This window comes from Chroicocephalus ridibundus, chromosome 1, assembly GCF_963924245.1.
Source record: "Chroicocephalus ridibundus chromosome 1, bChrRid1.1, whole genome shotgun sequence".
NCBI lineage: Eukaryota > Metazoa > Chordata > Aves > Charadriiformes > Laridae > Chroicocephalus > Chroicocephalus ridibundus.
Genome location: NC_086284.1, coordinates 145405998 through 145423570, shown reverse-complemented (window position 1 = coordinate 145423570; position 17573 = coordinate 145405998). Strand labels below are relative to the sequence as shown.

General features: G+C 40.9%; 1 protein-coding gene across 18 annotated transcripts in view; it reads left to right on the top strand.

Annotated features, from left to right (window-relative positions):
- PPFIBP1 (PPFIA binding protein 1) overlaps window positions 1-17573 on the top strand; it is a 118888-nt gene that overhangs the window by 79830 nt on the left and 21485 nt on the right. For 8 of the 18 annotated variants that reach the window (XM_063357008.1, XM_063356956.1, XM_063356974.1 and 5 more), the window contains 10 exons: window positions 3504-3596; window positions 4110-4202; window positions 5995-6109; window positions 7625-7657; window positions 8986-9047; window positions 9761-9845; window positions 12786-12943; window positions 13872-14002; window positions 15551-15604; window positions 16758-16818. In XM_063357008.1, coding sequence (XP_063213078.1) covers window positions 3504-3596; window positions 4110-4202; window positions 5995-6109; window positions 7625-7657; window positions 8986-9047; window positions 9761-9845; window positions 12786-12943; window positions 13872-14002; window positions 15551-15604; window positions 16758-16818 — 885 coding nt within the window. The remainder of the gene's footprint in view (window positions 1-3503; window positions 3597-4109; window positions 4203-5994; window positions 6110-7624; window positions 7658-8985; window positions 9048-9760; window positions 9846-12785; window positions 12944-13871; window positions 14003-15550; window positions 15605-16757; window positions 16819-17573) is intronic. The other 10 variants (XM_063357092.1, XM_063357041.1, XM_063357067.1 and 7 more) reach the window with 6 other exon arrangements.

The window sequence follows — 17573 nt, the reverse complement described above, 5'->3', positions numbered from 1 at the left end:
AAACACCACCAGTCTCCTTTGTGCAGATGAATTTCTGAGTGGAGCAAAACTACAAATATAGTTTCTGTTTCCAGTGCCAGTAAGGAAGCCTCTGAAGCTTGAATTTATCATTGCTTTTTTGTCCTCCCTGGCCCAGGGAGCACAAATAACATGATCAGGGAAGGAAAAGACTTTGGGAAATATGAGTCTGTATGTCCCACCCCCTCAGCTCCATTCATGGACCCATGCAAGGAACAGCTGTTGAGTGTTTGCATGGAGAGACCTGACCCTGGATCAGAAGAGGACCATTTAATGGCTTTTTCCCGTTTTGCAGGTTTTTTAAGACTGGAACATGCATTGCGCCCATGGCAGGTATTTTAACGCATTTATGGGTGCACAAAGAGGAGGTATTAAATGCGAGCAGAGCAGGTGCCATACACTGGCCACCGCGTGGGTGACTGTTTTACTGCTGGTTCATCCAAGTCAGCTAGGGAACTTGGTGGGTTTTTGGTCTGATCTCAGATCCTGCTGAACCCGTACAACACCCTGAGTGCCATGGGGACATACACAGCTCAAGCATCACACTGGTCCCAAAAGCTCCTCAGGTCATAAGCAGTTACAATGGTTGTCAACTTCAGGTTTCAAGCAATGCTGTGATCTCCTTGCTGGGACTGCTGCAGGAGGGGGCAAGGCGCAGTCTTTGCTGTGAAAAGTTTGTAGTCAAAATCAGTTGAACAGAGAACAGTGGAAGAAAAGGGTAAACAGGGCAGCAAGCAGGAAAGTGACCTATACTGGGAGTGCTAAGATTTCTTGGGGAACCTCAGTGTCTTTGACAGTCTTTACCTCCGGTAACTTGCCCAAAGTTAAATAGTAATTCAGTAGCAGTAATTCAGGCAGCCCTGTTTGAGCCTTTTCTTTTTCCTCTGCTCATTTGTGCAATGGTTGACCATCTCTTTTGTACTAATGACAGTCTGTATATGAAACCTGGTGGATCTTTAATGTGCTCCTCTGCCTCAAAAAGATGAGAATGAATGTTATTTACAGTTACTGTGTTGTAGATAACTTAAGACGTGAGTTAATGTTGCACTTGCAAAGGAGTAATTGAAAATATTTTTAGGGAAAAGCATGCCATTAGGATTTGTATTTAGTTCTATTTAATCCTTCAGCAAATTGCACAGTATTTTTGATGACCAGTTACAGTGGTAAAGGATCCCATTACCTATGAAGCCCATAACAGATTAAGCAGAATAATTTAGTTTCTGCTCCAAGATCTTACACTCATGGATTCTGGTTGCAAGATTGCTGTTTTCCGTGACGTTGTGAGTGCGTCTTGACATTTCTTTTTATTGATATGGATTCCGCTAACATTTTTCATAAAAGGAGCAGAGTTTTGGTTTGTTATTGCTTTTTCTCAGAGGGGCCTTTTGAATATGGATAACTGGTTTCCCTCTCCTCCTCTAGTATTTCAAAAGTGACGTAGTTCAAGCGATAAATATGTAGGCAACAACCTAAACAGTTATTGCTACACATCATATTTTGACATTGAATCGTGCCAAAGTAAAGATAATGGTTGCAGGAGAGAAAAGCCCCAAACAAATCAATTGTCATAGTGTCAAAGCTGACCATCAGGCCTGGGAACATGGATTTGTTAGAGATCTTGAACACTTGGTGTTGATAAGAAACAGCTCAATTAATGTAGTCATGCAGACTGACATCCATGTACGTTTATACTTAGAAAAGTGATGTGCTTTATAAAGGTTACACATTGAAGAATCAGTGAGGAATTGCAGGTGTATCCAAATCAGAAAGTCATACATCAGCAATAGTAATTACCAAGAGCATCAAAATGTTCTCTATTTTTATTTGTCCTCATAGTTCTGGTAATTGTGCTTGGATCTTGCTAAAGAAATACAGATGCTGCCCAGTTGCCATCAGGTTCATTAAGCACAAAATAATAACCGGAGGCTTGTAAGCTTAGAAAACGTGGCACGGGGCTAGGAGGCAGGTGTTACCAGGGACCTATGAATGCCCTCTGAGTGTCAGCTGCTGACTTATTAATTTATGAATTATAAATCTCTGCTAATTACACACTTAGCTCTGAAAAATTGTGCTTACAGTTGTTAGCTCGGTGTACATTGATGCTTGATATGGATAGGATTTGCCTTACCATGTAGGAAGACAAGCCAACCTAAGTATCATAGTATCTTCTTGGTAGTTTAAAAACCGTCATACTGCAGTTCCGGTTCTCTTATGTTTTCTAGGGTGCACAAAGAACTCATCTTCTCTTTTGAAGGGTTTCCTGGTGATACAGCATTATAGTAGCTGCTCAGAAGCTGCTTTGTTTTGTTTTCTTTTTTTCTTTTTTTCTCTTTCTTTTCTTTTTTCTTTGTTTTTTTTCTCGTTTCTTTTCTTTTTTTCCCTTTTTTCTTTTTTCACACAAACATAACGCTGATCTGATGTCCATACATAAACTAAAGGTCAGTGAGGTGTACATGAGGCAGAAGCTTGCTTGATATCTTTGAGTTGTGTGAAAGCCACGGCCTTCTAGTAATGTGTTCCCCTGCTGAGCAGGAAGATCATTTTCCCAGTAAGCTGTGGCTTGTTTTCTCTTATATGGAGGGACATTCTCTCCTGGGTGTCCCCCAGACTTCCTGCAGGTCTGCAGCTGGCCACTTAAGATCCCATTTCCCCATCTAGAGGATGGGGAGGTTTGGAGAAAGAGTGCCTTGCGCTTTGGTGGGGCAGTCAAGTTCAGGATTCATTTGACCACTGCCGAAAGGGAGCTGTAATGCTGGTGGCAGTCAGGGCTGGTCTCCAAAGCTGGTAGATCTTTCCTGGAGGATGGCCAGGAGGTCGAGCCGTTCTCCTGAAGAGCTCAGATGTGAGTTGATGGTGGCTCCGAGTTTCTTCCAAACCAGGCTGAATTTGCAAAGCTCAGCTGTAGTGGCGCCATTGATGCTTGAACATGTAAGCCTTTGTGCTTGTAGAAACTAGCGATGACTCTTCCATTCAGCCCTCAGTTAGAGGGCCTCATTTGAGTGGCAGAAACGTGGATTTGCACTGCAACCATTTCATATTTTAAAAAGGCGGATGACGGCTGGCGAGCCTGGGGTGTGGGAGGGACAGGCAAGGGGAGGATGTGGCTGCTGTGTATTGAAGGATGGCTGCCACGGTTTTCCATTACCGATTCGTGTTGGTGGACGTCCAAGCAGTTGAGCAGCCAGAGGGGCAGGAAGCATTTCTTGGCCCTCAGCACAGGGAACGCAACTTCAGTTTATGTCTCCCTTTGTCTTCTGCCCTCTTGCATTCACTGCAGTAATGCAGAAACTGAGAAATACAGTCCCTGGATATCTAGAAAGCTCTGAATTGCTTGACTTAGCTATGAATTTGGGTGGTGTGTTTTTGTGTGCAGCATGCCTTTTATTGCTTCTGTGTTTTTATGGTCCTACCAATGGGTAGCTATTGTTCTATTTAATTTTCTGAATTTCTTTGTTGTTTCTGGTCTTATTTTTCCCCTCACTCAGGATTTGATCCAGGAAATAAATGAGTTGCGGTTGAGAGTGGGAGAAATGGACAATGAAAGACTCCAGTATGAGAAAAAACTGAAAACGACCAAAGTAAGTGAGGCTGAGGGGAAGAAGCAGAGGAGTATGTAAGTCAGGCTTTAGAAGTTCGCTGTCTTTTCCCCAGTCCTTGCCTGCACCCTACAAAAACCTAAGCATGCTCAGGCCCAGGGGTTTCATGGTGCTCACTTAGCGTCTGGGGTTATTTCCAAATTTCATGCTATGGTTTTCAGATCTGGGCATTGTTTTTTTTTAATGAAGGATAACTTACCATGCAGCTGGCAGTTAACACTAAATTTGTTACCTGTTTAGACCCTTTTAGACCCTTTAGACCCATTTAGACACATATGTGTCAGGAAACACCAGCTGCAGTACATAAGGCGTGTGCCATAAGATGAGCATGTATTTTCTCCTAAATGTGCTAAAAATCAGCCACTTCTGAAGAGAAAGCATTCACCTAAGTAATTCTAGCAGCCTGTTTCTGTAAGTGTTTAACTTATCTTTGCCATTTAGCCTTGTCTCTTTTCTATCTTCAGTTTTCTCTCACTCCTCTGTCTCTGTTACCAGTCTTTAATGGCCAAACTTTCTAGTATGAAAATCAAAGTGGGTCAGATGCAGTATGAAAAGCAGCGGATGGAGCAAAAAAGCCAGATTCTAAAGGTGTAGTAGTTTCTGGGTAACATCAGGCCTGTTTTGAATCCTTCATATTCCACCATTTTACGGTCTGTCCTGCATCGTACTGTCGTGCTTTGTTCTTCATTAATTGCTGTGTGTTGATAATGCAGTGTGCCCTTTCCCATTAGATGTGGAAAGCTCTTTATGTAGATATTCCTTGTAAACAGCTTTTATGTCAGATGGGAGAGGATTTTACTGTGCTGAACTTTGCATAGGCTAATGGATTGGAATATGACTTGGGTCAAAATCATTCCCCTTCCAAGTAAAGATTGTCTCTTCTGTAGCTTACATCCATTATCCAAACAGAACTTTTTCTCCCCTTGTTGGAGAAAATTTATTCATGAAAACTACCTAGAAAATAGTGATTCTTTTATATTGTCTTCTCTCCCACATGTAAATTCACATATTGTGTTACTAATTCAGGGGAGGAAATACACATTGACAACCACATGCAGCTCTAGTTGCCCAGGGGTATAACAGCAGCTTCTCAACTGACCAAGAGATGGTCTGGTTTGGGAGAAGCTTGCGTCCTACACTGGCAGAAATCCCATCAAAATCAGTGCCAAGTTGGAGCACTGCAGGATTATATTACCCAACCACTGTTCTGGAAGAGGCTTTGGTTTCTTGACAATTTTAAGATTGATCTATTTTTCCAATGATGCTTTAGAGCAAACATGAACCAATTTCAGGAAATTCTCTAGTCTGGGCCACAGTTTGGGTGGCAGACATCACTATATATTCGCAAACATATCTTTTGAGAGAAGCTCAGGAATATACCTAAGCCACAATATTCCAGTTCGGTTTATTCCTTTAAGGGTTTAAAACTTCAGTAAATGCCAAAATTATGAGTCTTGCCTTGTTTTGTTTAGTTTACAAACTGAACAAATTAAATTTTCAGTGTCGGGTACATTTGCACTGAGGGTCCTGTCTTGATTGCACAAGATATCCTCAGACATCAAAGAAACATGTTACTAATCTGGGTAGGATTTGACTCAAATTTTAAAAAGTTAAGTGCATGGATCTGTGCCAGTCACTTGCTAGTGCAGGTGGTTAGATATAACTTAAAATTTGACAGCGTTTATCTAATGCACCCCAACTCCCCCAAACACCATCTGTCTTATTCCCTTGAATCTCAACTCTAAGCTTCCTTTCCTAATGCTTGATCAGCAGACACAAACTGTGGTAGAGGTACCACATTTTTGTCTGATCTGCTTTCCATTATGTGTCTATGTGCTTGATGGTGTCGTGATTGATTTTCCTTTTATAGAAGCAGTTGTTATTTCTGAAACTGTCCTCAATCTGGTGTAAGCACAATTCCATAATTGTCCAGCTTTGAACATGCAAATGCCCTATAGATACCAAAATGTAAGTGTTGTGAGGCTGAGTTATGAACACCAAAGTGTTCATAAATTTTAGCATTCAGCCTTATCACCTGCACTTTTTCTGTCTCTGCAAGGTTAAATAAATCAGAAAACTGCTTTTTTTGCTTTACTCTTTCTTCTTTAAATTTAGATGTAAAATCTCTTTTCGTTTACACGTTGAGACTGACACTTTTGGATCATAGGCCCCCTGGCGTTGGCCCCTTACAGTCTCAGTGGTCTGTTGTGATGTTCAGAGGCAGTTTGGTCGGTGTACCCTCAGCCAGTGTAAATGTCAGGGGGCTCTCAGTCATTTCCACCAGCTGAGGACCTCTCCACCGCACTTCACAGGAAAGAATTTTGGAAATGTCTCAGACGCGTGTGGAAACTGTCACTGAGTGGTCCTGTGTCTGTTGCAGGATGAGCTAGCAGCTTTGAAAGACAAACTGGAGCAGAAGGAAGCCGAGGTAAAAAGGTTGCAAGAAAAACTGGTTTGCAAGCTGAAAGGAGAAGGGATTGAAATACTGGACAGAGGTAAGAAGAAGGGAGGCTCTCTCACTGCGTCCTCCTCAGTTACCTCATCTGAGGTCATGCTTCCGTGAATGGTTGTACAGGAAATAACAGATAAAAGCCTCAATTTTCATATACTTTGTGTCTTCATGTTTACTTCTCTTTATATGTTCAGCGGGTGTTCGCGATGCAACTGCTGAACCTACTGTCATAGCAAGTTCTTGATCAATTTCAAACTAGCCTAAGTAATCCCTAGTTAGCTCTTCACGTGCCTTGCATGGTGCCTCAAAAGATGTAGTTTATATTGGCAAAGAAATCCTTAAACTAATTTCAACAAGCTCCCCAAAAAGATTATCCTGAGAAGGAAACTTTCTGTGTTATGCTGAGCTTTGCTTGTACACTCTTTACTGCTAGGGAAGGGGAAAACCCATACTGCAAACCAGAGTATGATGTGTACCAGCAAATCTTCAATGTAGACCTAGCTGTTAAGTGGGTGGAATTGAGGACTGGTTCTGGATTTGTGCATTGGCTAAGTCTAAATCGTAATTAAGCTTGAATTAGCACGGAAACTTTACATGTCAGATAATTCTTTTATTTGCTTGCAAGGAAGAAACAAAATCAGTATTTATTTTGGGGAACTTATTTAAAAATAGAAATTTTTCTTTAAAGCCTCACAATAATTTTCCACAAGCTTTTTTGACCTGCTGCAATTTCAGTTCTGAACATGTCTCACTGATGGTTATTGCTGGTTTTAAGATTCTGCTTTTAAAGTACGTTTTTTAGAAAAATAAAGCCACAAGAGATTAGTCTCCTCTCTTGACCCGAGGAGGAAAATGCTGTGTGTAGATTGTCACATTTTGTTTAATAAAATGATCTGTTTTCAAAACACTGCGTAAGATCACTACAAGTGACCACATTGAATCATGATGCATTTGTTTGGGTTTTCTTAATAACATTTAAATGTGAACAGGTCTGACTTTATTGCATTTATGACGACTTATATGGGGCTTTTGTTCCTGGGAGCTGCTGTGTATGTTGAACTTCCATTACCCTCTGGTTCTCAGCTTTAGTTTAGTTTTCAGTATAGCTCAGCAGGAGATCTTCTGCCATGGTGAACCATGTTTTTTCTGACGTGGACCAATATTAAGTAATACCGTTTACAGATAACACAGGTTATCTGCCCCATTAGCTGAATTGTACTTTCTGAACAAATATGCGTACGTTATCGCTTAGATGCCTTTTGCCAGTAAAGTGTTAGCTTAAGAGTAATCTATTGGCATAAGCCTTTTCTGAGGCTTTACAAGTGAAGACATGCAGTTGAAAAAATATATCCTTGAGACAGGTAGTTGTGTATGAGAGCAGTGAGGCTATTTTGTGTCTTTATAAATGTTAGCACCCGGGGAGTGCAGCCTGAAACCATGAACTGCTTGCTTCTACAATAATAGATAACTGACTCCTTAAGTATCAATATTGTCATAAAAGTTATTTAATGTCATAACCTTCATGCTAATTTCAAATCCGATGGATTTTCCTGCACAGATGAAAATTGTAAAAAGAAGCTCAAAGATAAAAGTAAGGTTTCTGGTGTCTTTCCACAAGCATTTGCATTTCAGAAGTGCATTTCAGAATAGCTTTCTGCATGTGTCTGCAAAACTGCTTTAATAAACATTGTTAGGTTGCATAGTCTATAACCCTTAGTTACACTTACAGTAAAATTTGAGAATACGGGTGGATATATCACACTTGAAATAAGTTTTCTGAAGAAAAGCTGATAGGCGAAGAAAGATTTGGTCTCATGGAGACTCACAAAACAGTTGCCTCTCAATGAAATGCAATCGCAATCCAGTAAGCCAGGTTTTCTGTTAGCATAACTGAGTGAAAATCGTTGGAACTGGATCAGCTGCAGTTTTATCCCAATGTGTCTAAATGTCTTTTATCTAGAAAGCCAGCCAGGCAGCTTGTTTTCTTCTTGCATTTCATTAAGGAGGAAAATGTTCCTCCTTCTCTCTTTTCTGAGAAATTTTAGGAAGTTGAAACCAGGTAAAATGCTTTCTTGCCAGTGAATTTGGCCACCTGCCTATGTTTGTGACGAAATTTAAAGTTTACTTTGCTTATGCAAGGTAGATTTTTAGCAAAAATGGAGATTGTTTCCATTCTTTTTGAGTTTCTAGTCCACAACACTTCCAAAATCTAACCTGGTTAGAACACACATGTTTCCATGTATTTATACTTCTGTGTAAATAAGGGTTGTAGATGAAGCACAGAACACTGATGTCTGTATTAGGAACCTTTTCCATGTCTGAACTACAATATATATTCTAGCATGAATGCTCATCACAGCAAATACTTGTATCATTCTGTTGTGCTGTCCTCACTTCTACATCCATACTGAATTAAGACTAAGTGTCACTGCACAATGCTTTCTTCATCAGATCTACATTAATCCTATTGCTTTGTATAGTGGGTTTTTGAGATGTCGTTTGGGGTCTTTGTTGACTGTTGTAATGAGGATGCATTTTATTGCACTCCAAATGTAGTATTTTATATTTTGGACTTTTCGTTTTGCAATTATTTGATTATTTGAAAGAGGGAAATCATGAAAGTCAAGGAGTAGTTTTACTCCTGACTTTTCCATTTTCCTAAGGCTGAGGGGGGTGGGTAAGGAAATTTTCCTGAATTTCATCATTTCCATGATAAAAATACAAGGAAAAAGGTTTTGAAGAAAAGGGGTTTTCTTCTATGTATTTCCATCTAAATTAGAGTTTAAGTGGCTTATGCGTTGTCTTTTAATTTGTAAATTTACTTTCGGTATTATCAAGTTGCTTCTAGGTTTTTTGTTTTTCTTATTTCCTTACGCTGTCTAATTTAAATTGACTTAGAGAACTGTATTGTGTTTTTAGATATAGAGGTACAGAAAATGAAGAAGGCAGTAGAATCTCTAATGGCAGCAAATGAAGAGAAGGTAGCGAAGTCATCATTTTTTCAGTAATCATTCATCGGATTTGAGTTAAATCTCTAAGAAAATCTTCACATATGAACTTGTCACAATTCAATTAAAAATCAAATTTTTAAGAATCAATGATTCACTATAGTCAAGCACTGCAGTGCTTTTAAGGGACTATAACTGAGCATTTATGAGCTCCGTCGCATGTACACAGAGTCCTTACGCTGTTGTGTCATTCAGTTCAGTGGGACTGCAGTCTACGGCGTGCTCTGAAAATGTAGAGTTCTGTACAAGTCCCATGAGATATCACAGGCTGCATTTCCAAAAGGACTTTCTGTAAAGTATGAATTGTTTTCATGCGTGGTTTTGCACATTCATATGCATGTGCATTTTGTAGGATGTTTCCTTTTGATCAACAAAGCCCTAAACCCTTTGATTACTGCTTTCTTTGTACATGCTAAATTAATTATACTCTACCTTTGACTTAAAGAGGGAGCTGAAATACACTTTCAAGGCTGGGACAATTCTGGTGATCAACCAGATGATAGTTTTTGCTAAATAGAAGTTTTGATGTTTCAGAACCTCTCAGAGTTCTGGGTCCTGTCCCACCCACACTTAACATTTCTTTTAGTTTCACAACCAATTAAACTGAAGAATATCTAGTATTTGTATTTCTTTTTTTTTTTATTTCCTGAAGGAAGAAGCACAGTCACAACTTTCCTTTATTTTAGGATCGGAAGATAGAAGAGCTTCGGCAATCTCTGAATAGGTACAAGAAAGTTCAGGACATGGTGATATTGGCTCAAGGTAAAAAAGGTATTGTACAATCAAAAAAAAATTAAACTCTGCTCTCATTTAAACTCTAGGTGCGTTGCATGGTGTTATATTGCCTCTTAGACTTACCATCTTTGGAGGTACCTCTTAGTTAGAGCAAAAGCCAGGTCTTCAACTGGTGTGAACTGGTAAATTGCCTTTTTTGTCCAGGCAGATGCACATTTGGATCCCGTTTACGATCTGCTAGTAGTAACTATTATTGTCAAGTTGCTTATTTCCCCCTTGTAAAATTAGTTTGAATATGATAGGCTCTCAGGCTCTTTCCATAGCTTCCTGAAATGCCTTTCAGGGCTGGCTGCTACATTAACTGCTAAAAATTGCTATTCCCCTCTTGCATGTGTTCCTGGGGAGGGAGTTGTAGCTGAGCAGAGCAGTGCCTGAGCATGCACATTTCTACAAGCCAAACAAGTACTGCCCCAGTGGCTGTGCACGCTCTAATAGCAGTGCCCAAGAGCTGCAAAAATGTCTGTAGCAAAGTGGATGTGCTGCCAGGTCAGGGCTGTGGCGATGACACACTATGTCTTTGGCGTGTAATGAACCAGCAGCAGCTGTGGAATAGTTCTCCTTCCCAACCCAGTGGGGGCCAGGCTAGCTTTTCCTACCAGTCTTTTTTCACACACCCAAAAAAAGAAAAGCCTTCTCTGCCACCAGACAATGAGCTTAACTGTGTGGCTGAAATGGTAGCTATAATAAATATTGTAACGCGTCATGGTCCATTCCGTATGCTCCAAGATTGGCGGAGGTTTCCAGATCCAGGAGGTTCTGGTCCCCAAAGGTGATAAATGTTGAGGTGGTCATCAGTTTGATGTAATTGAATTGAATAACCTATCTCTCTCCTTTCTCCCTTAAAAGAAAATCAAAAGTAACACATGGAGAACATTACACTGAAATGGTTCTGGGTTTTCAGATGAAAACACTTAGATATTAGAAAATGAGCATCTGCCTTTACAACAATAATCCTGGCCTGGTGGGTTTTTCCCTGCATTGTTCTATTCTTTCAGCGCTCAGGTTGCATTTTGCAGGTCACTGTCCTCTGAAAGAGCTGTCCCCAACAAATTTTAGATGTTAACTTTCTGATAATGTATGCACATATAATACATGCGCAACTTTAAAGTCTGTGCACCGGTGTTGTATTACTGCCTTATGGAAACCTCCTTTTGTCTTTGAGTCCTCTGAAGGCCAGAGAAGGCCAACCCAGCCTTCCCCAGACCTTGAATTGACTCGAGCTCGCTGCCTGAGCCTTCTTTAAGACAGACAAGGCTTGTGGCTTTTGTTGTCTGGGCAAATGTTGGAGGTGGACATCTTCCTAGGAGAGGCATGTAGGAGCCCCCAGGGATCCTTTCAGAGTGAAGATTGTCAATAGCCAGCAGTGAGCAAGGAGGCAAAATGTGTGTTTTTGTGATGGTGAATTCATGGTTGGGCTCTTGTGTCTGCTGTCTTGGGCCAAGACAGGAAAAGTGGGGGACAGAGCCCCCTGGGACATGCTGTTAAGACTGGGTCTAAAAGCCAGGGAAAAGAGAGGTTCCTGGTGCCCCTCTTTGCTTCTGACTGGCTTTTGAGAGGCCACCCCTGCAGGGAGGTGGTGATTGCAGCAATGAGATCCTGACTTCTGCTCCTGAGGGTGCTGGCTGATTTGTAGAACCACGTGAAAGCCCTTGCCCGCGGTCTCCAGCTGCCTTTCCTGCTCCCACACAAGCACTGCAGGCTTGAGGTGGGTGCAACGGTGGGGTCAGGAAGCAGCTTCTTTTAGTCCAGCATCATGAATGTAAGCCTGGATGGGAGCTGGCATGCGCCAGAGCATGCTGGGCTGAAAACTGTGGGCTTTGGATCTTGGTATGTGAGGGCTTTTTCTTCCTCAAAACCACTGAGGGACGCTAAGGATACAGCTGCATGTCTTCTATCTACAAGACTGGGAAAGCACATTATCAGTGAGGGAAGAGGAAAGGTGGTGATGAGGGCAAAATACAACGCTGAGCGTTGAAGAGGAGTAGCATTTTTTAATAGGTATTACTCTTTCATGCAGTGCTATGCTTTCAAAGACAGATGATGTTAAAACAGACCTCGAGACTTGGGGAACTGTGCTTTGTGGTCAGTTCATGGAGCATGGACAGAAATTTCAAGCAGTGAAAAATGGGCAAGAGAGGTTTTTGCTGTGAACAGGCTTTCGTTTGTATTTGCATCAGATCTTTGGCAATCAGTGCTAGGTTTCTGCTCACGTTTTAGAAAGTGTTGCTTGCCTTTAACTTTTTCTTTCAGCGTCAGTACTTTGGTATCACTGGCAAGTGTGGAAATCCGAGCTTTTTGGTGGTACTGAGGCAGTTCAGGAGCAGCAGGTTGCTCGTTGGGAGCAGAGGATGCCAGATGCTGGTGTGGGCTATGGCATTAACTACATGAGACACACTCATTTTGTGGCAGTCTGCAAACATAATGTAGTCACTTAAAAGCTGGTGTTAGACTGCTGTGCAGTGGTCTGCATTTCTCCTACGGGTAACTTGAAGATACCATAGAGACATCTTAAGTTTCAGGCAGACTCAATCCTTGGTCTTTCCCTAGTGAATAAGGGAAAAGAAGTATTTAGTATGAAATTCCAGAACATGGGACAGGAAATAACCACTCCAGTTTATTCAGCTTGTTGAAACTGATCCCACTAAATGCCCTGACAGTATTTGCTGGGCTTTTTGCTGTCAGATGTATGTCCTACTTCTGCTCCAACTCTGATTTGTTGTGGTGGTTGAATTGGGAAGTGACATTTGGCAATGACTCCCCTTCTCCTATTGTAGTCTCTCTTAAAAAAAATTAATAATCCTGGCCTCTTCCCTTTTTGGCCCATAAATGAGCACACCAACTGTGCCTTGCATGGGAGCAAGGGTCATCATGTATCTAGAAGTAAAGCCAACACGTTTCCACCTTCTCTGCTTTCAGGCAAGGAAAGTGACAGTGAAGACTTCTTGAACTCAGGGTCTGTTTCCACAGTTTTATTGGACACACCAAGTTTGACTGACCCAGAGAAAAGCCCATCCCCAACTCCAGTAACAGCATCTCCAATCCACGATGAGTTTAACATGAATATACATGAAGAGGTATCTTTTTTTCTTCCTCATTTAATGCCATCGCTCCTTGAAAACATTGCTTGTGCTGTATTCATATTGCAGATGCCAAAACTCAAGTTTCTAAGAAGAGTTTTTTCTGGGTTGCACGGTTTTTAGTAATGTCCCGTATCCTTTAGGAGAATGTAGTTTTCTTGTGAAAGCTGCTGAGGAGTTTCATTTGAGTTCAGTTAAATTTATTTTTCTTAAGCATCAGATGGGGTCAGGAGCTGTATTTGTCATGAGAATGGGTTTAAACTGCTTTTGCTATCAAACATAGAAATTACTTTTCATATCAAACATAGCTGTTCGGAGCTGCATTTAATTTGTCAGGAACTTAAAGTAAACATGTTGGGACTTACTTAGTATATCCTGTCCTGTTTAAAAGGATGCAATCATCATTACATCCATTCAGTTAAGTGACAAGTAGGTTGTGGTCCAGTCTCTGATTTTTACAGTCACGTTTTCCAGTAATAAAACTATAGATCTCTTCTCTTAAAGCTCTGAGTCAGAGCAGGGATTTGACTTACTTAACGAAACTGCATGAACGCACTATGAAGAAAACTAAATTAAATTAAATGATTAGCAGCTTTTTTGGTATTCTCTGAGCAGCTGAGGACAAGACTAAATCTGAAAAGTGAACAGCCCTTCGTGGGGTCTGTGGCAGAGATTTAGCAGGCAGCTTTGGGAGACCTGTGAGATTTTTGTCTATGCTGTAGCTTGTCTGTGCAGTGATTCATGTTTTATCTTCAGTGCCATCTTTCTAGTAGTAAATCATTGTATTACAGTAGAAAGAAAAAAATAACTTTCAAAAATCTTATTTCAGATCCTTCTTTTCGTATTTATCTGTTACTCTTTTTTCATTTATGACTGCTTAATTTCAGCTTATAACAGTGTAACACGTATTCTTCATTCTTTTTAGAATTCCTTACAGATCCACACCAGTATTTTACAGATTTCAATCCCTTCTTTTTCATCAACATCCAAGAGCTCAGAAACTGTTGCAGAGAAAGTGAAAACACAGCCAAGGCCAGATCCTGCAAGTGAAATAAGGTATTACTGTTTCCGTGTATTTTTCAGTTTCAAATCCAATATTCTGAGACGTTTAATAATCTATCACTCAAGTCATTAAGTCACTTAAACAAGGCTAGCATTCACTTGACTAGCTATAGCAAGCTATGCTTATGCTCGTGTTATCAAGTGCATTGATTAAATCTTTTTCAGTAAGCAAGTATTAATTTGGTTGCTGTTGCTTGTAGCAGCACTCATACTCTATACCAGCTGCTTCGCAAGAAATTAACAGGAGAGAAAAACTGATCTAATGTAACTGCGGACACAGAATCATTATTTTTATCTAGGTTTACATCATCTAGGTCTGGCTGAGATAGTGTTGGTTGTGCTAGCACAAATGTATTCCTGATGATTTGCATTTGGACATTTTCCACGGTTGCTAAAGATTGGTGTAAGACATTGCCAAAACTGCCACAAAAGGACTGTCCAGCTCTAGCCTTGAGCTGTTAATGGAACCCCAGAAAGAACCTCAAGCAGCATTTCAAAAGACCAAGAGAAAGAGATGTGCTTGCTGCTGTCCCTTGGCATGATGAAATGCAAGGATATTTCTTCACTCACTCTTACGAGAGCCCTGCCTGAGATTTTGACAGCCAGGTGAAATTTGTAGGCACAGTTTCCCAGGGAAGCCAGGGTGAGGATGCGTGGCTGCACCCCAGGGCTGTGCCTGAGCTGTGGCACCCCGGGGCCAACATGCTTGAACCCAGTGGCAGCTTCCTGGGTGAGAATTGGCTGACAGCTTCCTCCAGCGTTTCTAAGCTTGCACCCTCCTTGCCTGGGTGAGGAAACCTGGCCCGTGCAAATCTGGACTGGCACTGCAAGGAGTACTGAAAAGCACACCGGACTTGCAGCTACGCAAAGGCTGTGCTAGGGTTTTTTCTTCTGGGTCCAAATCCCTGGCTTTATCTAAACAAGTATCAAATACTAAGAATCCAGAGGCAAGGAAGTCTTGTTGGCTTAAAACTGTCATCGATCTCAATGTGAAAAATCAGTGTAAGCACAAGTTGATGTGTGATTTTTTTCCGGTTCCAGTCAAGGAAAGCATCCTATCCAGAAGACCAGCTCTGCTTGGTTTCTGCTGTGCTGTGCCTTGTGCAGCTCTAGCCATCACCAGCAGGGATTTCATCTATGTCCCGTCCCAGAAAAAAGCAAACAAAGCACTCACCTGCAGCAAAATGCCACGCACTACGGGCGACTCACAGGGAGTCGGTGACCTCTGCGACTTGGTGCTGCTGCAGGCCCTGCACATGCTGTAACCTCTGCATTTATTTAAGCTGAATAGTGCAGTATTGTCATCAACTTACAGTGCGAGTTATCTTTCCTGGGGCTCTTGAGCTCACCTTTGTCCTTTATCTTTTGCAAGACTCGGCGCAAAATAGAGGGCAAAATTTGCCATATGTTAGTACCATAACAGCTGAAGTGAAAACAGGATTAAAGCAGGCTGAAATGATAGAATTTCTGCATCAGCAAGGTATTTGGATGGGATCCCCACATGCCTTATTTTTTTCATGTTTTTTTTTTTTCTTTTTACAGTGCAGGAAGATCAATAGGTTCCTCCCCAGAAACACAGCTGTGTGATAGTCCAGTGTAAGTATCATAATCAGAAATGTTTAGAAAACATATTTATATGTGATTGTCAACTTGAAACCCCCCCCACGCACGCCCGATATTTTACATACCCGTGTAAATATGTAAACTAATTCTAGCCAAGATGATATTTAGTGGTTGTAGTTTTCTGCTCATGTCCTATGTTTTCATGATCATTATTTTACAATGCTTTATCTGTGCACATGTGCAGTTAATTTCTTTTACACTGTGAAGCATCTCTAATTGGGTTGTAGACTGTCAATATACTTTGAAATTTACAGTTTTCCATAGGACATGTGCACGTGATTTGCTTTTTTTCTTTTGATAGCGGGGGAAAGGTGATCAGCTGACCACAGTGAGAAAACAATTTTACTTTCTGCCACGTAGCCATGTTCCCAAGGGAAATCAGGACTATTTATGACTCGTAAGTTGAGTCAAAGAGGTTTATTAGTAAGAAGCCTAAGTCAACAGGGTTTGTCTGGTACACCATGTGAGGCTCAGCAGCTGCTTTTATTTTGAGTGTCTTAGTGCCATGAGAATATTCCCAAAGACAAATCTATTCCCCTTATGTTGGTATGAAGATAGGTAACAATATTCAGTGAAATTGCTCTTAATTTATATCTGGTTGTGGGAAAAACTTTAATGGTATCTATCTTTTTAACCAGACTTAAGAGGTCTAGACTGTAAATCCCACCAGAAGTTGGGGGATGTCTGGTCTGAATGGAAGATGGAACTGAAGATAAAATACTAAAACACACATGGTTGACTTCTTTAAGGATTAAATTAGTCAGAAGCCTGTTGCTAAAAATATTGTTTTTCATAGCTTTTGTTTATATCACTTCCTTCGCCTGTGTAACTTCTGCTTGTGCTTCTGAAAATATCATGTTAAATAAGAAGCCAAAAATATCCACAGGTAGGCATCATGTCACTGAAGCATTAGCAGCAGTAATTACGATGCGGAAGTTCTTACACTATCTTCTCAAATTTCGTGGGCTCTGATTAGTGCCTTGATTGGCTTAATTCAAAACGTCTTTGTTTTTAGTATATCTCATCATGTGTTATAATGCTTTCTTTAAAGCTGATCCCTGAGAGTGTTTTATTGTAGTAAATTTAATTCCAGTAACTTGGCTTGGTTTTCATGTTGTTGTTTCAGAACTTCTTCGCTGCAGAAGTCCAGCAGTCTGAGCAGTCTGAGAAAAGAGACATCCGAAGCGGTTGGTTTGGTCTTTTACTTCCTCTCATACCCTTAGAAATGGGGCTGATGTCTCTGTTGTGGCAGTGACCCCGTGGGTGCTCTGTTGCCGCCTTCTGAGAAATTCTGTGTCAGACTAGGGCTCCTCATGCCATGTGTTAGCAATGGTCATGTACATGTGACTTCCTTCAGATTTCATTAAAGGAGAAAGTTTGTCCTTGAAAACAAAGGAGCCTTTTTTTGTTGTTGTTTTTGCATGAGGTGTTTGCCTGAGACTATCTTGCTGTGTTTTTCCTCAGATAACAAGGTATTTTTTTTAGTTGATAGGCTTTTCAGATTTAAGACAAGAAGAAAGTAAGTCCCACTACTACTTCCTACCAGTGTTTAAGGCGAATAATTTTGGAAGGCTGTGTAATTAATGCATTATAAAATACAGTGTGGAGTGACTATATGTTTTAGGTGGTTGGGAACAAAATACTGAGCCTTTGTATGTCTGGTGATGGCTTCAGTTTAGGTCTCTCTTAAGTGACCGAAAGCAGCTGGCCTCTAACAATGTCATCAAATCAGGGCAATTCCTGTGCTCTTTTTTGACAGCCTGAACTAAAAGCTGCTGAGTTCCCTGACACCCAAGCGCTGAGCTGTGCCTTTACAGCTCAGGAGGGATAACAGGACTGAAAATATAACCAGAACTTGTTGATGAGAGCTAGAGTTCATGGGTTGGGTTTCTTTTTTTTGTTTGTTTGTTTGCTTGGACGGCCAAGGAATGGAGGCTGTGGA